This window comes from Solanum pennellii, chromosome 8 (assembly GCF_001406875.1).
Source record: "Solanum pennellii chromosome 8, SPENNV200".
NCBI lineage: Eukaryota > Viridiplantae > Streptophyta > Magnoliopsida > Solanales > Solanaceae > Solanum > Solanum pennellii.
Window position 1 is genome coordinate 7,557,033 of NC_028644.1, and position 25,666 is coordinate 7,582,698.

Here is a 25,666-nt window from a genome sequence, read left to right on the forward strand (position 1 = left end):
TCTAGGTTCATATGATAGCATACTGTCAGAATTATCGTGGCTTGCATTTACTTTTACTTTTTTCTTCATTTTTAATTTCCCTTTATCTCTCTTAGAATGACATGAAAATATATCAGTGTATTCTCCTTTCTTATATCTCTCTTTCTCTTAAAAAATCAAATGGAGAGCTCCTAAAAATTGATTTAACTAAAGAAAAATATACGATGGAGCTCATCTTGGAATAATTTTTGTTTCAATTGAATCAATTTTTGAGATTTCTTCTTAGTTCTTCAACTTTAGATATGAGCTAAGTCTTTTCGATTTCGCCTTATCGATTCGGTTAAGCGATTTTGGTTCTTCAACTCTACATTTTCACTGATATTTGCTTAATCTTTCAAATTCAGGTAATATACTTACATATTTGAAGGTTTTATTTTCTTCTAAAGTATAAATAGTGTGTGCATGACAACTCTAATTTAGTTGATGTAATGAGTATGGGTGTGATGAATTAATTTTGGGAAATCACTTTTTCTTTTGCCTAAATCAATTTGTATCCCTTTTAAAATTGTAGTAACCCCTTTTGAAGGTGCTGAAAATGAAAGGTTTGAGCTGGCAGGTCCAATAATTGTTTTACCTCTCGGATTTTAACGGGATCCTTGTCGTTTGCGAATGTATCTTTCATTTTATAGTATTGCAAATTGATTAATAGTGAAACTAATAGTTATCAACATTCAAATGTTTTATCTCACTAAAATCAGTAAAATGTGGTTAAGTGTGAAGTTTGCACTATTTTTGTAGTGCTAGAGTGAAGTTATTTATCTTGATTATGAAGAGACAATATGAATTTCAAAGTTTTGGTATTATATTGACTTGTAAAGCGTGATAGTGAAAAATTGTTTCTAGATATTAACTTATTGGATTTTTTGATGTAAGATTGTCATATGTGTTTTGCATTAACTTAAATGGTGTGTAGATGCGGGAGACGAAATCAATGGCCGTAATATCAGAGTCAGAGCTCTGGCTTCATATCCAATGAAAGCCAATAAGAATGGTATTGGAGAGAAGCACGTTCCCATAACCATTCTCGGGACTAGAATCTGTGATGCTGAGTGGCTTTATGCAGATACCAATGACATTCTAATTTCTCAAATGGAGTTATGCGTTTGAGGACATATATACACCATGCCTTAAGTAAGTGCATATTAGTTATGTGTTTGAGGACATATATACACCATGCCTTACGTAAGTGTATATCAGTTGTGAACTTATTTTTATGGAGCTTATAGTCTAACTACTACTCCTTTATATGTTATGGGAATAGCTAGCTTCATTAATCTATTGTATGTTATAAGACAAACTCGTCGCGAACACGTTTTAAGTCTACTCTATTTTTCCTTAAAAAAGTGATAGGAGCTGCCTTCTTGCTCAAAGGTTTGAAGAGCACTGAAAATTGACGTGACTCAGGTTCTGTTTGCATCTCTGAGACGGGAGCTGAGTAGCCAGGAGTTGCAAAGAAAAGCAGGTGTAATTTGGCCGAAGAACCTATAAAATCTTTGACTATTGAAGAGAATAATCATGCATAGATGAAACTTTCAACATTGAAGCGTGAAGATAATGGTTCTCATCCTGCTGAGTTATTTGAACAGAATGCTTCTGGGTCTGTAGAATATATTGAAAGTGGTTCTTCTGAGACAAATTCTGCGGAAGATTCTGTTGACGAGTTGGCCACAATCTCAGGTTTCTCCCTTTTCACTCTTGTACAAGCCACCTTACATGTAGATACAAGAAAATAAATTAGGAGATAGAAGGGTCAAGTTTTAGGCTCTGAATATGTAGAAACATAACAATCTTTTTATTGTTAAAACAATGGATTGATGCATGTGATCTTGCTATAGTCATCGTCATCTGCAAAAAGTTCAACTCAAGAACAAAATCAAACTGTTTAAGTTACATGTAGTTTTAAGAGGAAACAAAAACATGTCACCAAAGCATAAACAACTTCAAAGTCAATAGGAAAGAGAACAATCTAAACTCATGCACGCATTGTCATGAAAAAATGTTTGGCTTGTATTTAAGGAACATTTTTCTTCTTAGCATATGCTCTAATTTCGACTCTCTTGCTAGTTTGAGAAAGCGCCTCCTGTAAGCTTGACAATGGGACATTGTTTTCCCATTCTCTGGATGAAATATGGCCTTGTACCTTCTCTAGAATGCTCATTAATATCTTCTAAAATAAATGCAGAACTCCTCAATGGGATTTGAGGTTGTGCCCTTGGCTTGTTAAGTTGACTGGCCTACAATACATAATAAAATAAACTAAGTTAATAAAGTTCAATACATACAACATAAATAGACAATGTCAATGGTAATTACAATTTGTTGAGTCACAAATGAGGAGTTGGACTGTACTGATGCCACACTATCAGTAAGAGTGCTTGAAACCTACATTGAAATAACATTTTTATTATTGTTATTCTTAACATATATTTAAGGAAATCAACTTATTTTGAAAACTGACAATTCATTATTAAGTGTAGATGAACCTTCTTTGTTGACTTCCTGGTGAACTTGTTGCTGTTGAACCTCATATTGATTGGTTTTTATAAGAATAGGACATTTTCTACTATTATGTCCCGTTTTTCCACACAAGACCCATTTCTTTCTTTTTTTGCCCTTTCTTGATGATTTTAAAAGGGTACTGTTTTTAGAATCTGATTCATTTTGAGTTGTCTCATCATTTCCTCTCTTTTTTAGTTTTCTTGGTCTACCTGGCTGAGCTTTAAATATGGGTGGCAATGGTGGTTCTACCCCAGTCTTAGACCATTGCTCAGAGCTATTAATTGGCAAAATAGATGGATAATAACTCTTCATATATTGCCCAACAGTGTAACATTCATGAACATACTTTTCAAGTTCATCCTTTTTAACCCATATAGCTGCAATAACATGATTACAAGGTATCCATGTTAAGTCCCATATCTTATAAGAACATTTCCTATACTTAAGATAAACAGAGAATAATCTTAGATGAATGTCCTCAATTTGGTAATGATATTTATCAGATTTAATGGCAAAATACTCAGAAACCTTATCCTTATTTTTCTCTAGCTTCAATAAGATTCGTGGGCAGATTATGTGGTTATGGTTAATCATTTTATCTCTATTCTTCTGAAGTCTTGACATCATATAGATCCTTATTGATTCAAGCATCATCAGAGTATATTGGTCTTTGCTAGTAGAAGTACGCTATTAAATGACCCACACATATTATTCAATAACATGTCACACTATGTGAATGAAGAGAAAAAAAGCTCTTGACCAGTGAATGAGCGGCTTATTCACGAACCATTTTGGGGCATCTATATTCTATCTTTGAAATTTCTTCCATATGCTTGGAAAATTCAGGTTCTGTAGTTGCCCTGACAGCTTTCCATAGGACTTCTTTCAATGCTTGTCCTCCAAACCATTCAGTTTTGAAATTATTGTGCAGATGCCTCATGCAAAACCTGTGTGCGACATCTGGAATTATCTCATCAAATGCTGGAATTAGACCTTTTTGTTTATTAGAAATGAAAGTCCAAGCAAAAACTTTTTGGAAAATTCCTAGATACTCATCAAGAAGTGTAAGAAGCCAACTCCATGTTTCCTTCAATTCACCTTCCACTATTGCGAATGCAACATGATACATGTTGTTGTTGGCATCAGTGCCTAATGCAAATAATTGCCCTCCCATTTGGCAGCCTTTCAAATGACATCCATCAACCCTATTATATGTCAACATCCAGCTAAGAATCCTTGTTTGCAAGCTGCAAAACACACATAGATTCTTAAAAATCTTTTTCTATCTTTGACCATTGTTTCTGGATTATCATCCAACTTCAAAATACATGTAGTCCCTGGGTTACTCCTCCTTAACTCTACACAATAGTCCCACAATATATCAAATTGTTCTTGTCTAGTCCTTGTAATCAGATCTAAGGCCTTCTTTTTTTTTTGCCCTATAAGACTGATGTCTATTGAGTGTGCAGTTATGCTTCTTAATCACATGAGCTTGAAATTCTTTCACACCCAACTTGGACTAATTTTGAACTAATCTTCATATTTCTTAGCAAAAAATTCAGAGTCAATGGTTTTATTTCCTCTTTGATTGCCACATGAATGATCAGGACCTATTGTTTTGATCATGAAAGGTTCATCTTCATTAGCCTTTGATGCGTATATAAATAATTTGCAGTTTGATACCTTACAAAAATTGCCCTTGCCCTCCTACTTTCATTTTTCTTGAACTTGATATCTTTTTTCATCATCACAGCACACACTTCCACTGCTCATTTAAGCTCTTTACTACTACTGAAAACCATATTAAGTGTAAACTCAAATTTTGGATCTTCTAGATCTCTTTTTGCATTAAAAACAATGAATCTTTTTGAATTATTTGTTAGCATGATGAAAATCTAAATAATTGTATATATTAATGTAATTAAATAGTGATATAAATTAGCATGACCATATAGATTTGTTGTAGAATCAAAAGAATAAATATTGTGATAGAATAACAGATTTGGAAGGATTGAATAGCAGATTTGTAAAGATAGAATAGTTGATCTTTAGAGATAGGAATGATGGATCTTTAGGGATTTGTAATATTTATTATCTATATATAATGGAAAGACTCTCACTTTGAGAGACATTCAGCAAAACTGACATGGTATCAGAGCCTCTTTCAGTGCTTTGATTCTTAGTGTCTTTCATTTGTGGTTCCTTCTAGAATTTTTTTGGAAGTTTTGGTTCTGCTTACTATTAGTCAACAGTTAGTCCTAAGTATCTTGGAAGTTAAGGCATCTTTGAATCTTCTTGGTCGTTCTGGTTATTTTGCATCATTGCATTTCTATCTTCCTTAGCTTGTCAAGAACATGTCGTCATATCAGTTTGAGTCCTTTCATGTTCGTTTCACGGGAAAAAATTACTTTGTTGAATTTCAATTCCAAGTATTTGTCACCGGAAAAGAATTATGGGGACATATAGATGGAAGCGATCCTACTCCTAACAATCCTAAAAAGCTCGGTCAATAGAAAGTTGAAGATGCTCGGGTGATGACATGGATTTTAGGGTCAATTGACCCTCTTGTTCTTAGTTTCAGGCCATACAAGACAACAAGGGCATATGGGATTATTTAAGAAAGGTTTACAACCAAGACCATAGCGCAAGGCGCTTTCAGTTAGAGCATGAAATTTCTATGAATTCACAAGGAGGTCTCTCTATTCAAGATTATTTCTCTGGATTTCAGAACTTATGGGCTGAATTTACCGATATTGTTTATGCTAAAATACCTTCTAAATCTCTCTCCATCATTCAAGTAGTTCATGAACAAATCAAGCGAGATCAATTTTTGATGAAATTACGATCTGACTTTGAAAGTGTTCGCTCCAACTTGATGAGCCATGATCAATCTCCGTCGTTGGATGTCTGTTTTAGGAAATTACTTTGTGAGGAGCAGCATCTCGTCACTCAAAATGTTTTTCATCAAGGAAATGTTGTCACTAATGCATTTGCAGTTCAAGAGAAAGGAAAGTGCGTGGATATGGCTAGACCTCAATGCTACAGTTGCAAGATATATGGTCATTATATTGCTCGCAATTGTGTCAAGAAGTTCTGTAATTATTGTAAACAACAAGGACATTATCAAATAGTGTCCCACACGTCCTCAATATCGTAGGGCAAACGCTTTCCAAGTTGGTATAAATGATTTTACTATAGATAGCTCATCTTCGGTAGGACAAATTATTACTCCTCAAGTGGTACAATAAATGATCTTGTCAGCATTTTCAACTTTGGGATACAAGGTAATGAAGTAATATCTAAATTTTGGCTTGTTGATTCTGGGCTTTTGGCGCTTCCAATCATATGACCAACTCAACTGATATACTCAAAAACATCTGTCAATATAATGGTCCAACACAAATTTAGGTTGCCAATGGTAGTAATTTACCCATTACCAACGTTGGGGATATTACTGATACTTTCAAGAATGTTTTTGTATCACCAAAGATCTCCACTAGTCATATTTCGGTTGGTCAATTGGTAGATAACAATTGTAATGTGAACTTTTCTTGTAATGGTTGCCTTGTGCAGGATCAAGTGTCGGGGACGATAATCGCGTAGGGGCCCTAAAGTTGGAAGATTGTTTCCTATACACTTTTCTATTCCTCCTGTTCTGGCTTTCGCTTCCACCACTACTAAGAATGAGGTTTGGCATAACCGTCTAGGACATCCAAATTCTATTATGTTGTATCATTTGTCCAATTCTGGTTTATCGAGAAATAAAACCAATTTTCAGTTGCTTCCTTTGATTGTTCTACTTGTAAATTAGGCAAAAGTAAAACTCTTCCTTTTCCTAATTTTGGTAGTCGTGCTGCGAAGTGTTTTGATGTCATTCATAGTGATGTTAGGGGAATTTCACCAGTAATTTCTCTTGCTCATTTCAAGTATTTTGTGACATTTATAGATGACCATAGTTTGTTTACATGGGTGTATTTTCTTCGATCTAAATCTGAAGTGTTTTTCATATTCAAGAAATTTTTGGCTTACGTTGAGACTCAATTTTTCACATGCATCAAAATATTAAGATCTGATCTTGGTGGAGAATATATGTCCCATGAATTCAATAATTTGTTGCTTGAGAAAGGAACTGTATCACAACGCTCTTGCCCATACACGCCACAACAAAATGGGATTGCTGAGCGTAAAAACCGTCATCTTTTGGATGTCACTCGTACTTTATTGATTGACTCCTCTGTTCCATCTAAATATTGGGTTGAAGCTGTGTCTACTGCTGTCTATTTAATTATTAGACTTCCACCTAAAGTGTTAAACCTTGAGTCTCCATATTATCGTCTTTTTCACAAGCATCTTTCATACATTTGGTTGTGTTTATTTTGTGTACCTAATACGCTCAAACTTACTTCTTATTTGAGAAGTAAAGCGATCGTATCAAGTAAAGAACCCAACTAATGAGGTTGGGATCGTTCCCACGAGGAAAATAGTTCAGACTTAACTTTAATTTATTATTAGTATTGTTCAGTCAATTATTTCCTTAGAAAACAAAAGAAAATAAAGGGGGGGAGGGTTTATTTCTAAATTAGTGAAAATAACTAACTAACTTAAAGTAACAACTAACAGATTCAGATCTTGGAGTTTAATCGATTAATCAAAGTAACTAGGGTTTAAGTGTTCCCCACAGGTTCCTAACTTGATAATTCTAACTATAACAATTCTTTCCTAGTATCTTGCATGCAAAGTGATAAGTTATGTATTTCTAAATCCTTGGTCCAGCATCTAGAAAATTTCACTCCGCACCTTGGTCCGGTTACATGTGTTGCTATACTAACCCTTATCTTTACCTCATATTAAGCATCGTATTCGATATTTGACTAAGTTATTACCTTGTACCAATCAATACTAGCCTATTAGATAGTATACACTAAATCTATGTTGATAATTCTTTTCTTATTATCTACCTCCTTGGTCCGGCAAGTAGCACTAAGGCGAGTTCTAACGTTGGCCATTCGTTAAAAAGACTTCTAAGCGAAAGAATTATCAATACATGCAAGACACTATTCTAGAATTGTTATTTTAGTTAGGTTTTACCTCATTATTCGCCCATGGTTCCCACAACCCTAGTTATGGAGTTTAGTTACCCATAGTCATAATCACAATATTCAAATATGTAATATAAGAATTCATGCACTTACTTCAATGAGAAAGAATAAAATCCAGAAGTTCACTTGATTAATCAACAAAATCACCAACAATTAATTCCAGAAAAAGTACAACAATTACTGAAATTAATCCTTCAATAAATCAAAAGTCTGATAACAATCACAAAGTCTAATCAACAAAGAAGCTAAAATAACCCAGAGTCTAACCCCAACAATGAGGTTTATCGAACTATTTATAAAAAACAAAAACCTAATAGGAGAAGGACTCTAATTGCTGGAAATCTGTCAAAACGCGTCCGAGTCGACGGACCTCGTGACGGGCCGTCATGGTCAACGACGGGCCGTCATGGCCTCCGTCATCCTATACTTCACAACTTCTTCTGCTGCTTTCTTCATTACCCTCGACGAACAAGTATGGCGTACCGTTCCAAGCACGACGGTCCGTCGAGGGTCTTCGTTCCATAACACTTAGACTTCTTGAAAGTTGGGTACTGTGACTACTCTCTGATCATCACGACGAACCAGCAGGACGGACCGTCGTGGCCATGACGGTCCGTCATGAACTTCGTAATCCCTCACTTGGTCAGACTTCCCCATCTTCCTTCAGCAGCTTCACTACGATGCCACCTACGAACCGTCACAGGCTCGACGGACCGTCACAAGCTCCGTAGGTGGTAACTTTTCTGCATTTCTTGCTCAAAAACTTCCGCGTGCATCTTTAGACAGATTTCCTGCAAATAAAGAGAAACTTACATAAAAATCACTACAAAAAGGCTTTTGGACACATACTAAACTTAAGGAAAAAGCATTAAATATACCGTGAAACCACGGTATATCAGCACCTGCCTCCTTCTCAATGCAATAAACTCTCTGTTCAGTCTACTAAATGTGCTTTTATGGGCTATAGTACTTCGCAAAAAGGATTTATTCGTTATGATCCAAGTTCTAACAAATTTCGTGTTTCTAGGAATGTTATTTTCTTTGAGAATCAGTATTTCTTTCCTACTCTTATTAAGTCATCTTCTGTTTCTCCTCTTCTTCCTACTTTTGAGGATTTGTCATTGTCTTCTAAGCGGTTCAAACCAGGATTTGTGTATGAACGATATTAGCCAACTTTACCCCATCCTGAAACAGATCCGCCACCTGAGACTGCTCACAACCAGAATCTGAGATTTTTTCAAGGCCTGCTCCTCTTGAGCCTCCTTAGTGATCTACTAGAGTGTCTCAAACTCCTAAACGGTATGGTTTTTCTTCTACTTTATCCACCATCTCTATTCTGACAGGTTACTCACAAGCCTCCAAGCTTGAATGTTGGCAAAAAGCAATGGAGAAGGAACTTTTGGCTCTTAAAGAAAATGACATGTGGGACATTGTTTCATGTCCTTCAAATGTCCGCCCTATTGGATGTAAATAGGTTTATTCAATTAAACTTCATTCTGATGGAACTCTTGATCGATACAAAGCTCGATTGGTTGTTCTTGGTAATAGACAAGAGTATGGGGTGGACTATAAGGATACTTTTGCACCAGTTGAAAAAATGACTATGGTGCGAACTATTATTGTCATTGTTGCTTCACAAAACTAGTCTCTTTATCAAATGGATGTCAAAAATGTTTTTCTCCATGGTGATCTCAAAGAAGAGATTTATATAATCCTCCACCTGGTTTGCTCTCATCAACTACATCAGATGTATGCAAGTTGAAGCGGTCTTTTTATGGATTAAGACAAGCTCCAAGAGCTTGGTTTATTAAGTTCCGGTCTACTTTGCTACAATTTTCTTTTGAGCAGAGCAAATATGACTCGCCTTTGTTTCTTCGGAAAACATCTACAGGTTGTGTTCTTCTTTTGGTGTATGTTGATGACGTTATCATCACAGGAACTGATTCTTCACTAATCACTAGCCTCCAACAGCAGCTTAAAGATTCTTTTCATATGAAAGATCTTGGTACTCTTACATATTTTTTGTGTTTGAAAGTTTAATATTGTTTCAGGTGTGTTTCTAAACCAACACAAATATACTCAGGATCTGATTTCTTTGGTTGGTCTTCAAGATTCCTCCTCTGTAGATACTCCATTGGAACTGAATGTGAAGTATCGTCATGAGGAAGGCGGTCTTCTTCCTGATCCAACTATATTTCGACAATTAGTTGGGAGTTTAAATTACCTTACTATTACTCGACCTGGTATCTCTTTTGCCGTGCAACAAGTTAGTCAATATATGCAAGCTCCTCATCATCTCCACTTGGTGGTTGGTCGTCGCATCATTCGGTATCTTCTAGGAACATCTACTCGTGGATTGTTCTTTCCAAGGGGTTCTCCTATTCGTCTTAATGCTTTTAGTGATTCTGACTGGGCAGGATGTCCTGATACTCGTTGTTTAGTCACTGGTTGGTGCATGTTTCTTGGAGAGACATTGGTATCGTGGAAAAGTAAAAAACAAGATCGTGTGTCAAAATCTTCAACTGAGGCTGAATATCGATCCATGTCTACTGCTTGCTCAGAGGTTGTATGGCTTCGTGGATTACTTGCTGAGATTGGATTTCCTCAATCTCATCCTACTTCTCTCCATGCTGATAATACAAGTGCTATTCATATTGCACTAATTCAATTTTTCATGAGAGGACCAAACACATCGAAGTAGATTGTCATTATATACGAGAAGTTGTAGATAAAGGAGTCATTACTCTTCTAATGTGTCCAGTGATCCTCAAATAGCTGATGAATTTACAAAATGTATGGCACGACAATGCCATCAGTTTCTAGTAGGCAAATTGATGTTTCTTGATCCACCGGCATCAATTTGAGGGGGGATGTTAGCATGATGGAAATATATATAACTGTATATATTAATGTAATTGGATAGTGATATAAATTAGCATGATTATATAGATTTGTTGTAGAACTAAAAAAAATAAATTGTGATAGAATAGTGGATTTGGAGGGATTGAATAGCAGATTTGTAGAGATAGAATAGCTGATCTATAGGGATAGGAATGAAGGATCTTTAGGGATTTGTAATATTTATTCTCTCTATATAATGGAAAGACTCTCACTTTGAGAGGCATTCAGCAAAACTGACATTATCATCATCTGAATGTTCTTGCAAACTCGTTAGTTCACCATCCGATGCATCACAAACTTCTTCTTGACTGTTATTGGGAATCTTTGCCATGTCAGAGGCAATGCCAAACTCAATAGTTTTTTCTTTAAATTGGTTGTCTCTGATTTTTTCATTAGCACCAATCCACTCGCAGTAGAGTCGACAATTTTATCAAAAATCATGTCATCTCCTTCCAAGAAATAATCAGAGTCATGAAATGACTCACATTTGTCACTTGTGGCGTCACTTTCCTCTATTACATCAACATTTACCAAGATCTCTTCACCTTGAAGTCGAGCCCCTGCAATATTAACCACATCGTAGGTCCATTGATCTTCATATCTGTGTGTTCCACAAATATCTCCACCTCTCTACAAAAACTTTGTGGATAAGATTGTATATATCTATATCAGTTGACAAAAGTCCTAAGCTTATTTCAAAATAAGGTCCAAACTTAAATCAAAATTTTTATTTTTCTATCATCGACTTTCAACTTTTTCATACTTTTTCTCATTTGAGTGATAGAATTTTCACCTCCCTTACAGTTGTCTTAGTAGGCTATCTGTCCACCAACATAGTTCATCTCGTGATCAAACACCCATAGACTATTATAGTGCATTTTAAGAGTGTACATTTCTGGATCTTCATCTATTATCAGGAAAATATGATATTTAGTGTCAGTGTAACAAACATCACCAATACAGAAAATACAAATAGAAACATATAAGTCTAACAACAAAATGTAACATGTCCTTTCAAGTTCAAATATTTGTTGAATTTGAATTGTTAAGTAATTGTGCAACTAATGTCCTTAAAGAAGAGTTGTCAACTTGTCATTTTTTTTATTACTATTCAACTTTTGAAAACTTCTTTTTATATATTCTTTTCAGAAAATATGAAGGTGGGACAGTTTTAGGAGTGAATTAGGCCTTGACTCTTACTTGTGTATTTCATAATAAAATAAGACTTTGAATGTTGACATATATTTTAGCGTCCAATAGGAGGGGTGAAATGAGTGTTGTAACTATGGCAAAGTTGAGATCAAAATGAGAGAGTTTATACGACTCATTCTCCTTTACAAGTTGATCACTGGACATTGTCCAAAGTAACCAGAACATGTTCCTACTATAATCTAAAGTAAACTTTTCTCTTTGTGTGTTCTCCTATATTAGCCATATAAGCAGTACTAGTATTCACTTTTATCCATATAAGCAAAACTAATATTCACTTTTATCTATAGTGAGATAAAAATATTTCATTGTGCAGCTTTAATAAATAGCATCAATATAAAAAATGTGATTAATCATTCAAATTCAGAATATATACTATAAACATGTTATTTTTATGCTTTCTAATACTAGTATAATGCAACTGATTGTTGATCAGTAATTTTGCTTCTCGTTATAGTTTCTTGATATTGTTTGTTATCAATCTAGTACTGAAGACCAATATAACTTTAATTTATGTAGATTAAGTAATAGATATATCAATATAAACACAGGAACATCTTCTAAAAAGTTATAATGCATATTCATCTAGTATGTATTTATGTTTTGATTTGCCACATCAATATTTAATCTTTTTCTTGATCAATCAATATCAAAGTTATAGTCTAATTAACTATATAGAATACTTACATGTTGGTGTGAATTGTAGTTCATTCTTATAACGTAATTTCATCGTCATCCTTTTTCTTTTTTCAGGAGGTACAATAAACAAACTTTGAATGCCCTAGTATTGTTCTCACACAAGAGAAACACAACTAAAGAGAAGTTATCATCAAGATATATGAATTCTTTTAATTATTCATGATCAAATCATTAATTTGCATCAAAGCAGAAGAAGTATGAAGATAACATATGATTATGAGGCAAGGATGCGACATAAATACTTTTAAATTTTTGTACAATTAGGTTTTTTCAAGTATTTAGCTGATAGTACCAGAATTGCCCTTTCCGTGAGTAAAAGATACATTGACAAAATTAACATTTCTTAGTGATTAGATCAAAATCGCCTAGCCTAATTAATTCAAGGTTAAATGTGCACAATTAAATATCACAGGGATTAAAAGTGAAATTGGGCAATAACACAGGGACTAAGAACGTCATTTCCTCTAAATGCTTTGTGAACTCAATATTGAATCATATATTAAATGTATGTCCAAGATGACATATGACCACCTATTTTCTATGTTCAATTCCAACAAAAATTTGGGATTTAACTTAACTTGATTTTTCTAAAAAAAATATTCAAGAATTTGAAAACAATAATAACCCAAATAAATAAATAAATTATTTTAAGTTGAAAAATGATTTCTAAAGAAGAAGAAAACATTAGCCGACTTGCATCAATCATATATTTATATAAAAGAGAATCTTACGCCCGCCTACGTGGCGCACCACAAGCAAGAATTTCCTTTTAAATTTATTTATTTCCAAAACCAGTCTTCCTCTTGCATCAAAAGATGTGACTTTTATAAAAAGTTGCAACTTTAATGAAGAGTTGTGATTTTTATCAAAAGTTGTGACTTTTATGAAAAGTTGTGACTTTAATGAAAAGTTGCGATTTTAATGAAGAGGTGTGACTTTATTAAAAAGGTGTAACTTTTATGAAATGTTGTTAACTTTCCAAAGGTTGTATCTTTTCCAAATAGTTGCAACCTTTCTGATAAGGCACAATAAATATTTGTTCAGACTATCCTTTGTTGTCTATAAATAGAGGAATTTCCTCTCATTTTAAAACAACAAGAATTCTTATCTTCTTCTTCTACTTCCGTAAAATTAAGTATTTGTATACTTTGCTCATGTTGAGTAACTTCTTGACAACACTGTTTTTGTATCAATAAGTTGGTGAATAAAATCGTTCGATTATGAGAGGATGTAATTTTTAAACTCTGGTATTGAAAGGGAAAAGTTTTCAAAGGGGACATTGTGCATTCAGTCGACTCAATTTTTTCCTTTCTATTTCATTCTATTTTTAAATATCCTGGTATGTTTTTTTACCTCATTAATTTATGCTTATGATATTAATTGTTGTTTTTGAGTACATATTTTAAACTCTGTTGTTTATGTTTATGCAATGTTATTGTCTCCGATTAGATTGAACATATACACATATATTATGTATATTCATTGTGCAGAAAATAATTATTGTACTCAGTTCAAATTATTCATGTTTTGATATTATATATTAAATTCTATAACTTAAAAATATTATATAGAAGCGTACATATTATCTATTTTTACATAATAATGAAATTTCTCACTTATCAATTGAAGAAATTCATTATGTAAGTTTAAAAGTTATAATTGCTTTCATGTTCAAGCGTAATTTCTTTTTTTTAAATATGTAAACAAATTTTATAATTTTATCCTAAGACATATATCACAATTGTATACTCTATACAACTTAAATGTTTCTTTTTATTCAAAATGCTTTTGTATATATATTTTTATTTTCTTCTTTATTTTCCTTTTAATGTTTGATTAAATAACCAATAATTTATTATTTTGTGAATAATTCATTCATTAGAGGTTCTTGAGTTATTTGATAAGAACAAATAATGAAATACATGTTGGAACATTGTATTTTTTTAAGAACCTATTTTTTTTTTAAATGTATGGATATTAGTAAAAAAATTATTAATTAGTTTAATGCAATTACCTAGTTCTTTTATAAAAGCAAAAAATTAAATAAAATAGGCTTTAAATTTAAACCTTGAATTGGATTGAAGGGTGGAATTGTTCGGCAACTAAAACACAGTAGAAGAAGAAATTTAGAAGAAACAAAGATTGAATTTGGGGAAAACTTGAAAAAATGTCGGTTCGTTTGATGAAGAAAATCTTGAAGGAACAAGAACCAGCTGAGACTCAACAACTAATTAATAGCGAAGATGAATCTGAATCTCCTCCTGCTTCCTCCGCTACTTTTCGTAATCCATTCGATCTCCTTGACGACGAAGATGACGATGATGGTGGTGTTGACCAGGTTTGTATTGTTATTATCGAAAAAAAAAGAAGATTTTAATGTGATAGTTATGCCATTTTCGTTAAATTATATTGTTTGATTTTTATTTCTTAGAAAATTGATTTCTGTGAGTATTAGTCTGCGAATGAACAAAATCCTGATAAATTTAGGGTTAGATTAAGGTAGTGAGTTAACTACAGATCACTTCAAATCTCGTTCTTGGAATATGATGGAACATGAATACTTGAAAAAATGTAAAGCGAATAGCATTCACCAAATTGAACAAATTTTTGAAATTTGTGTTGAGAGATGGCTGTAAAGGGGTGTTCCAGTTCAGTGAAGATTTGGGCAGCTGCTTGAAATTCGGATTCAATTCGAGTAGCACCCAGGGTGTGGGTTGGCGGTTGATGAAGTGGCTGAAAACCTTGGTGACCAGGTCAAATCCTAGCACACGAAAAAAAATTCTAGGTGTTTTAATTTTTTTACCCATCTGCCCAAGGATAGAGTTATCCAATACATGTGTTGGTAGGAGGGTAACAGGTGGTGTGAACAACCAAGTGAGAATTGTGTATTTACCCTTAGAAGGTTGATTGACAATTCTAATTGGTGTGTACACATTAGTAGTTTTTGATGTATAAGATTCCTTTTCTGTAAGGAAGGTGAATAAACAAGAACATGATATAACCTGAAGATGCTTCTGAGGTTTGTGGATTAGCTTTAGAAAAAAAGGGCTTTTGATTTGGTAAGCCATGCAATTCTATTCTTGATTGATTTTATAGAATTACTTCAAGTAAGTATTCCTTACATTTTCTCTTCTGTTTTTTGTGACCACATGTATCACGAATATAAAGCTGAAAGCACCAAGAAATTTTTTTGTGATGAACAGAATCCAACCTTTGATATATGGTTAAGGCATGACCACTTCGAATTTGTTATCTAGATATCAACCAATTAGGTGAGAAAATGGATGTGATTGAATTCCTGATTTATGTGTGTTGAAAAATGGATTCGGAGCGCCACCGCATGAAGATGGAATTAAGTTGCTTAAGATTGTGATCCAAGCGAGGAAGATGAATATATTAGAATGGTTATGCCCTTAAAGGTTATTTGACAATTCTAATTGGTGTATTTCACATTAGTTGTTTTTGATCTATAAGAACCCTATTTAGGTAAAGAAGATGAATACACCGAGGTCACTCTACAAATATTACCATGGCCATTCAGATTATATAATGAGCTATTGCATAAAAAGGACTTCAAGGAGATAGTGCAAAATAGCTGGAACCAATCCATAAATGGTCACACCATGTATAGTGTCTGAAGTAAATTGAAGTTAATTGAACAACTAGCCAAACATATGAACAGGGAAATGACTCAGCTGGACAGGAAGGTTGAAACATTGCACGACCAACTTGCAATAGCTTAGGCACAATTACAGAATGATCTATTCAACCTTGAGCTAATCAGCAAGGAGAGAACACTGTTAGTAAAACTTTAAGAACTGTCAATTATTTAGGTAAAGGGTTTTATGACAGAGATCTAGAGCTACTTGGATATCCGATGGAGATTCAAACACAGTTTTTTTCATGCGTTCATGATGGCAAGAAAAGCTAGAAACGAGGTGGCCAGCACTAGCACTGAAGCTGGGGACCTACTAACTGAACCGACACAGATACCACAACAGTTCATACTGTTCTTCCAAAACCTGTTGGGGATACAAGCAGCTGAAATGGCCAGTCTCGATATCAACATTGCCGGAGATGGACCATGCCTTACCATAAGATCAACAAATGAAACTAAAGAAGGAGATCACTAGGGAGGAGGTATTATTAGCTCTAAAAACCTACCCTTGGACAAAGCCCCAGACATTTATGTGTTTCTAGATAAATTCTTTAAAACATCCTGGGGGACAATAGGTGAGGAGGTGCTAGAAGCAATTCTAGGATTCCTTGAAAATGGAAAATTATTGTCTGCTATGAATTGTACCACTGTGATTCTCGTTCCCAAAGTACCAGTGTTGTAAAAAGCGAGGCGAGGCGCTGCTCCTGCGCTTCTAGCTCCTAAGGCGAGGCGATTCGGAAAAGGCGCTTGCTTCTACTGTAGAAGCGAGAAGCGCCAGAAAGGCAAAAGCGCAATAAAGCGCACTTTTTATAAAAAAAGCCACAATTAGTTTTTTTTTTAAAAAAAATTGTAAGTTTTTTTTTTAAAATTTCTGAAAGATACGAGTTCACTCTTTTTTCGCGTCACGATCAAGGTGCGACTGCGTATCTTCTTCACGACCAAAAAGTGCGACTGCGTCTCTTCTTCACGACTAAAAATCTGCGACTGCTTCTCTTCTTCTGACTCTTCCTTATGTAAGTTCTCTTCTCCTTCTCTTCTTCAGACTCTTCTCTTCTTCAAACTCTTATGTGATTTTTTTTTCTATTTTTGGTTGGTTGCTGCCAAGCTGCTGTAAGTTTTTTCTTATTCTTCTCTTCTTCTTCTCTACGAAGCTGCTGCGATCTGCTACTGTTTTTTTTCTCAATTACTGTCTTTTTTTTGTAAATATACTGCCTGCTCTATTTTTTTCAGTTCTTTTGTTGCTCTTTTTCGATTTTATTTCTATACACTGACTGTGATCAGTGTTGTGTGTATGCTTGCTGCTCTGTTTTTTATTTTTTGACATTTCTTTTTTGCTTGTAAGTTGTATTTTCTCATTCAAAATGTCACAAAAAAGGGATCCGACTTGGGCGTGTGAAACTCCTATGGGTACTAACACAAAAGTCAAATGTAGCTTTTGTGATATGACATACAATGGCGGAATCTTTTGGCACAAAAAGCATTAATGTCAGGACATTTACATAAGCCACTTGTAAGATGCTATTGTGACGAAAGATTCCGCCAGTGTATGTCACATCACAAAAGCTACATTTGACTTTTGTGTTATTACCCATAGGAGTTCCATACGCCCAAGCCTGATCCCTTTTTTGTGACATTTTGAATGAGAAAATACAACTTCACTAGATAGTACAAGCAAAAAAGAAGTGTCAAAAAATAAAAAACAGAGTAGCAAGCATACTCACTGATCATAGTGTACAGAAATAAAAACGAAAAAGAGCAGCAAAAGAATTGAAAAAAACAGAGCAGGCAGTAATATTAACAAAAAAACAGGTCAGTAAGTGAAAAACAGTAGCAGATCGCAACAGCTTCGTAGAGAAGAAGAAAAAACTTACAACAGCTTGGCAGCAACCAACCAAAAATAGAAAAAAAATCGCTGAAGAAGAGAACTTACATAAGGAAGAGTCTGAAGAAGAGAAGCAGTCGCACTTCTTGGTCGTGAAGAAGAGAAGCAGTCGCGAAAGAAGAGTGAAGTCGTATCGTTCATAAATTTAAAAAAACCTTACAATTTTTTTAAAAAAACCCTAATTGTCGCTTTTTTTATAAAAAAACACGCTTTGTTGCGCTTTTGCCTTTCTGGCGCTTCTCGCTTCTATAGTAAAAGCGAGTGCCTTTTCCGAATCCACTTGCCTCAGGAGCTAGAAGCGCAGGAGCAGCGCCTCGTCTCGAAGCGCGCTTTTGACAACACTGCCCAATGGGAGACTACACTTGGCTACCTACTCACCTTATACCATAATCCCCGACCTTCATACCTTCCCAGGGAACTTAGCACCGAAAAGTGTGGGCTAACGATCAATTGAGTGGATTGAAAATCAGGATGACTCGTTAAAAAAAAAAATCAGGATGCCTCAGGTTCAATTCCAACCGAGGAAAACATTTCCTCACTAGGTGATTTTGTCTCATCTATCCTTAGCTTTGGTGGACATAGTCACTTGTACAATTGTAGCAACCGACTTGTTGTTGGTGGGAGGTGAGAGATATCCGGTGAAATTAGTTGATGTGCGTGCAAGCCACCACGTTTATATTTATTTTTAGGGGTTTTAAATACTTTATTAGATATCGTTAGATGGTTTGGAGTTTCTTGGGTTGTGCCAAGGAGTTGATGCTCAACTGGAAGAGTGGAGCTAGGGGAAGAAGGCACAAGGCTTGGGATGTTACTCCTCTTGCTTTGACGTGGGTTATTTGAAAAGAGAGGAATAAGAGAGCTTTTGAAGGAGTGAAAATAAGCTTTCCTCAATTGAGGAATAGTCTTTGGTCGCTTATTTTCTTTTGGCAATTCCTGTTTGTATGGAATTGGATGCCTTTTGGAGAGAACCATATCTTATAGGTTTCTCCTCTTCCTGGTATATCACTTGTATACGCCAAGTTGATCTTTTTATCAGCAATGAAACCTCTTACTTGATCAAAAAAAAAAAAAAAGAATTTTGTTATAATTTGGTGAACTACGGCCAATAGAATCTGTTGGTGTGAAGTCCGTAAGTTCGGCTCCAGTTTACTAGATCTCTTCATGGCAGATGACAAATGTATAATACAATGAACATCTGTTATGGATGGAGATTTATATCCAGCACAACCATAGGAAACTTCAATTACTTCTCTTCAGTGGAAGTCCTTCTAGCCAAATGTTATCTTCTCAGTAGCATACAACTGAGGGTTACTGTTTTTCCCCAGTGAACAATGACTCGTGGAACTCTTCATTCTAAATCTCAGTTGATTTTTCTGTTCTTCCTATCCCGAACAGTTGGTGATACTAATATGATACCAATTTGCTTGTGCAATTCTTGTGAAGAATATGTTTTTCATGAGCCAACCAAAGGACTTAGATTAGCCAATTGCTGATGTCCATGTGGGGAGTGAATTATGATCTTTTTCTTCATTTTGAGATGGCTCAGGACCTCTGTACATGATTTTGTTTTTTGATGAGATGTGAAAACATGTTGCTTTTGTCATATGCATTGATTGCCATTTTTGTTATTGGTGAAAAGCTGTTTCTTGGCATTACATGAAACTGATGTTTATATTCCCAGAAGAGAAATCAGTTTTGAAGATGTATGTTTTGCTTGATTAAGAATTCAACTTGAGTGGATGTTGCATCCCTCTGCATCATGCCATTCTTTCGCTGCTCGCTCTGTGAAATGTGTAATTCTTACTTTTGGTTTGTGGTTTAGGGTGCATAAATTGAGGAGGGGTTACCATGGTAAGTTGGTGTTATGTGTAGGCACCGAGTGGAGATAATAATCGTCTGCTCTTCAGTGTAGACATAAGGACTATTGATTTGGTGCAACTGGGTATGCTCTTGATTTTAGTAACCCTAGTTTTCCAAACTCTGCTCCCATCCCAATTTGATTATTTAAAAGTCAAATCTATCAAAATTATAGAAAGGACTAACCTTTTTGAATTCTCTTCCTAATTTTTTTTTGCTTCATGAATTCTTTTTGGTTGCGTTCTCTGGCACGGGAAAGAGGTGCCAACCTCTTCATTTTCTTGAAAAGAAGGATTCCTTTGGCTTTGAAATTCCTTTGCTCTCTTTAGAACATTAATATGTAGCTTCTGTTTTTGCTGAAACTCTAGTGCTAAGATTTCCCTTCACTAAATTTGTTCAATTTTTTGCCGTACAAACATTTTAAGTTGACTTTGTAATCTATAAAATGACCTTTTTTACATTAAAATTACTCGCAAAAAAATAAATAAATCCCTTTGCAGTTATACTTGGTTGACAGTAGTTGTGCCTAATGATGGATTTATGCTGCAGGAAAACAATGCAGATATCAATGGCGGATCCTCAATTGAGAACAACAATGAGAAGCAAGCGTCCACCACAAAAACCACTCCTGAAGCATTTGTGTTGTCAGATAGCAAATTTAAGAAAAACAAAAAGAAGAAAAACAAGCAGAAGTCACAACCAGGAGCTAAGGATAAAGGGAACTCTTGGAATGAGTCATTAGAACAGTTATCAATTGAAGATGACTCTTCTCATCTGGAGCATGTTGCTCCTGATACTGGAAAATATAATCCGACAAATTTAAATGGCAGAGGAAAAGTGGTTAAGCAATGTATATCTTCTGTCTTACAAGTGGACCCAAAATTTCTTAATGCAGAAAATGAGCTTCGAAGGATATTTGGTTCTAAAGTGGTGAATTCATTCGAAAAAGGTCATCAAACTGGAAGTTCCAGACAGTCAAGAGGTGGAAGACGTGGGAGCCAGAGCCATCGAAAGACTATTCTTGTTTGTCCTTTAGAACATTGGCCAAAGTGGGATGGATCACTGTCGATGGAACTTGTGGAAACCAGAGATGGGATATCTGATTTTAGGTAAACGTCATTGCTTCTCTTGATAGGATTGACATGTCAATTTTATATGCTTTTGCTAGTGGAATAGGGGTATTAATGCTGGATGAGACATAGCGTTGGACTTCCAATTTAATGTGCTAGATAAAACACTATTAGAAACATTTAGACCATATTTTAGAGTAAAGAAAACTATAAGTTTCCACCATTAACATGTTCTTTTTGTAATTTGTCTCTAGATGGTTTGTGACAACATATTAAGTAGTACTAGTTAGCAAATTCTAGGAAATATGTTTACCTTTAAAGTTGGCTTACTACCTGCGTTCCTTGCAATTTTGTCTTGGTCGATATTTTGTCTTATCTTAAAAAATGGATGCAACTTTTTTTAGAAGATGGGCAAAATAAAAAGCGAGGCAAAAACAAAAAAATGGATGTTGTTTACTATAGTAAATTCCACCACAAAATCTTGTGCAAATAATTTACATAATCTAAATGTATGTTAACGCATATATCATTATTTACTTTTTTTCTTTGTCTATAACTTCGATAAATATGATCTGTTTTCATTTATATGCTGCCATTCTGAATTTTTTTCTTCCGAGTCTGATTATGCATTTCTTAGTATAAGCTAGCAGAATAGTTATGACCTAGCCTCCGTTGAACATCAAATGAAAAGGGGTTTAAGTAGAATACCAACAACAACATGTCCAATGTAATTTCACAAGTGGGGTCTGGAGAGGGTAGTCTGAATGCAACTTACTCCTGCCTTATGAAGTTACAGAGATTATTTCTGATAGAATCTCGAATCAAGTAAAGCATATTAAAATCAGTTGGAAATGAAATATAATAGATAAATAGTGAAAATGATGGAGATAAGAAATAGTAGCAACAACAACAACAAATAGTAGGATAATTGAAGCAAAAGGAAACAATATATAATGATAAAATTGAAGCATAAGATAGTAGGAGAGTATTAATAATAATACTTGTATCAGCTAGGGATGTGCAAAAACTGGTTTAGTTGATAAATCAGATTGACAAAATTGTATTGGTTTATCGGTATTGGGTTGGGTTAACAAATTTTAATCAGTTCTGTAAATTTTTTTATTGGACTACCCAGTGTTTTGGAGAGAGAGAAGTGAAAAAAGACAGCGAGGGCTTGCTCCCTCGAATCGAGAAGCATGAAGAGAAATACATGATTTTTCAACTGAAGTGCAATTTAACAAAAACTAAAAATATTAAATTTTGATAGATGAATAGCCAATAACTCAATAGAAATAACATATAAAGCAAATCTCTCAGTTCTTAAATTAATATAAATAATAGATGTAGAACTAGAATTTAATAATCCTCATGAGTCATAACATATTAAGCAAATGCAAAACCAATTCCCAAATGGAGCAACATCCTATTTTTCGACAAGAACTCCAAACTTTTCAAGTGTCATCATGTTATTATTATTGGTCATCATCTTCTTTATCATCATAGGCTTCATCAACTAGGGTTTTTCTTGAACTTGTAGCTACTCTTCACTCGCTCCTTAAAGTAGTCCCCCTGGACGTTAAAAATTCTCCTTAACACCAGTTGCCATAGCATCATGGTAAATAAGTGAGATCTTCTCCTTCATACACTTCTCCATCTTTATGATGTTGAGGGGCTCTAGTTAACCATTCATTTGCTTCATCAATATTATCAGAACAAATTGGGATGGTATTGCGAGCATATTCCTCTTTTTAGTATCAATATGCACATAAGTTGTAGAAAGTAATTAATAGGAGTACTTAGGACAATCGAGATACAATTTACTTGCGTAATAATGTAATATAGCTTCTCATATGTTCATACAACGCTCCAAATTCTTTCGCATCCGAATGAGCTACAAGTTAATGTTGAACTCCAATTGAAAACTGGTGCATGTTTGGAACTTTATGACCCTATAGCATCCACCAATCAACTGTAGTAGAATTGATTTTGACGTCAACAACTTATAAGTGGAAGTTTTAAAGACTATGAAAACAACTTGAGTACTAATTTGAGCTACATGCTAGTGTTTCTATTTATCTTATCATCTGAAATACTGTTCTTGAAATAGATTTAATGTATTATCTTACCTTATTATTTTTAAAATATATTCTCATCCTCTCAAAATAATATCCTGCCTACAGATTACTGAATGGCTTTAACTCGTGCAACTGTGTACTGCATGAAAGTTCGCCATTTTTTCCTTTTAGTAAATTCCAACAACTGGAAAGAGAGCCTATATATGAGTGGCCGATTGAAATAAATGGATTTCAGCATCTTGGTTCCTTCGCGTTATGATTAGTTAAGTTTTTTGATTATTGTTTTATTCGGGCTAAATTGCTCAACTTAGTTTGACCCATGAAACTAAAAACTTAAAGAGTTGAAGCTTCAGCCCTATATCTTTATTTCATTTGAGGATAATGTTTCTTGTCCTAGAAGACGGATGTTAAGTTTAACAGAAGTTTGTTTTATTGTGTAAAAGTGTAAACTAACTGGGTTCATATTGTGTTCCTAGGTATGTACATACATCATCCTATAGCCAAGCCCAGAAAGCATTTGAAAGTGCTAAGGCAGTTCATGATTTTAATGGTATCGTGAACATTCTGTTGCATCATCCGTATCATGTTGACTCACTCATTACATTAGCTGAATATTACAAATTCAGTGGTGAACAGCAAATGTCGGCTGATTGTACTGCAAGATGTCTGTATGCATTGGAATGTGCTTGGCATCCAATGTTCACTCCTTTAGTGGGCAACTGTCAACTTAAGTTTAGTTGTGAAATCAACAAACCGTTGTTCTCTGTGCTTTTCTCTCACATGAAAAACATGGATAGACGTGGCTGTCATCGGTCTGCCCTTGAGCTCTGCAAATTGTTGCTCCTACTAGATCCAGACGATCCAATGGGTGTCTTGTTCTGCATTGACTACTATTCTTTAAGAGCGGAGGAGTATACATGGCTTGAACAGTTCTCTGAGCAATATAAGAGTGATAATTCTTTGTGGTTATTTCCAAATTTCTCCTATTCTCTTGCTGTGTGCCGATACTATGTCGAAAATGATGAACATGCTAAAGAGATAAAGGCTGAAGATTTAAAAGCTTCTTCAGTAGATCTTATGAAGCAGGCATTGATGCTACATCCTTCAGTCTTGAAAAAGTTGGTGACGAAGGTACCTTTAAAGGATAGAGCCTGGACTAGCATAATCAAGCACAATTTCTTTAGCTCTGATCAAACTGGGACACCCTCCTTAGACCACTTGATAAACATATATGTCGAAAGGAGCTACATTATATGGAGGCTTCCTGACCTCCAGAAGTTTCTCAGGGATGCCACACTTTCGGTGATTGAGACACTGCAGAATGATGGGACTTATGCGAGAGACTGGACATGTGTGAGAAGAGAAGCGTTTTCATCTGAGAAAAATGAGTGAGTACTACCTATCACGCTGTCCTCCTCATCAATGAAACCTTTTCTTGGTGTTGCTTGTATTCCCCATATTGCAGTATTATTTTCAATTCACTACTCATCAACTGTCTACACATTCCCTTCATGCATGTGGGGCTTAAAACTTGTCTTTTACTTTTACCAGGTATTCTCACTTGCTGGTATCAGATTTTTCTGATTCAGTTCCGACTTTGCCTCCTGATAACTTGCAAAATTTCATGGTTGACCCAAGGGGAGAGGTGCCAAATGATGCACAGCCTGCAAACCACCGTGTCCAAGATCTGACAGATCGAAATGCAATTGCTGTCTTGCTCGAGTCTATGCTACCGTGGATTAACTATGGTTCAGGCCATGATCAGCCTGAACATGATGAGCAGGCCAATGAAGGATAGTTTTCTTTCGGTTAGGTATTAATTTCATCCAATTTGGTATCTGGAATTGCTTCGCGCAAGCATAGTTTTCTTTTATATCCAACTTATATAGTGATACTGTCTTCCGGGGCAAGTTCTGTATATCGTTGAATTTCCCTCCTCTCTCCACTGCCCACCCATGGTTTGATGCTTCGAGTATTTAAGAGAATGATTCGAGTATTGCTGCTCGAGGCTTGAGCTCTATAGTGAGTAAGGTATTAGAACTGTACAATTACTCCAGTAAATTTTATGGGATGGTAAGTTTTGATGTGGTTTGATCAAAAGATGATGCTGCAAATTTAAAGAGCCCGTTTTGTTTAACAACACAGATAAACCATAAATAAGTTAATTATAAACTTAGATTTTGGAATATTTCACCTTATTCTTAAAACGAACTAACTTTATTCGAATTTAAAGCTGTTCGAGATATAGTACAATTTGTATGCTTTATTGGCAAACGCCCTTCGCCATTTTTATTTTGTTTTATTTGTTGGTGATATTCATTTCATAGTTTATAGGTGTACTATCCTTTACAGGAAGATACATATTCTGGGCGTGTTCGATAGGAATATTTTTCAATTTTCTCATATTTGGTTGGTCTTAATGTTTTTCGTTTCAGCTTAATTTTATCAAATTCAAAGAAAATGTCTTTTCTTCAAAAGTTAAGAAAAACATTTTTCAAAACTTTGCTTCATCCAATATTTTTTCTTACTATATCCCAAATCCGACATCCTTATCAGAAATTTCTTTTTTCATATTTTTTGAAATTTCAAATTATTGTGCCCCTGCCCTCAAAACCAGGTTGCCAGCTTACTACCCCCAAGTCTTACCCCCCACCCCACCCCACCCCACCAACCCAACA

General features: G+C 34.9%; 1 protein-coding gene and 1 pseudogene across 1 annotated transcript; one reads left to right on the forward strand and one right to left on the reverse strand.

Annotated features, from left to right (window-relative positions):
- Window positions 1–2,025: 2,025 nt before the first annotated feature.
- LOC107027466 lies at window positions 2,026–10,869 on the reverse strand (annotated as a pseudogene).
- Window positions 10,870–14,504: 3,635 nt separating this feature from the next.
- On the forward strand, window positions 14,505–25,176 carry LOC107026652 (transcription factor 25). The gene is made up of 4 exons (XM_015227698.2): window positions 14,505–14,784; window positions 20,393–20,952; window positions 23,465–24,376; window positions 24,540–25,176. The coding sequence occupies exons 1-4, from the start codon at window positions 14,614–14,616 to the stop codon at window positions 24,784–24,786; spliced, it is 1,890 nt and encodes a 629-aa protein (XP_015083184.1). The 5' UTR covers window positions 14,505–14,613; the 3' UTR covers window positions 24,787–25,176.
- Window positions 25,177–25,666: the final 490 nt, after the last annotated feature.

Bases quoted from the DNA above. Each gene is read 5' to 3' on its own strand.
- LOC107026652 (XM_015227698.2), top strand. From the start codon at position 14,614: ATGTCGGTTCGTTTGATGAAGAAAATCTTGAAGGAACAAGAACCAGCT. The intron at 14,785-20,392 runs GTTTGTATTGTT...TTTATGCTGCAG, and splicing joins ATGATGGTGGTGTTGACCAG to GAAAACAATGCAGATATCAA. The intron at 24,377-24,539 runs GTGAGTACTACC...TACTTTTACCAG, and splicing joins TTTTCATCTGAGAAAAATGA to GTATTCTCACTTGCTGGTAT.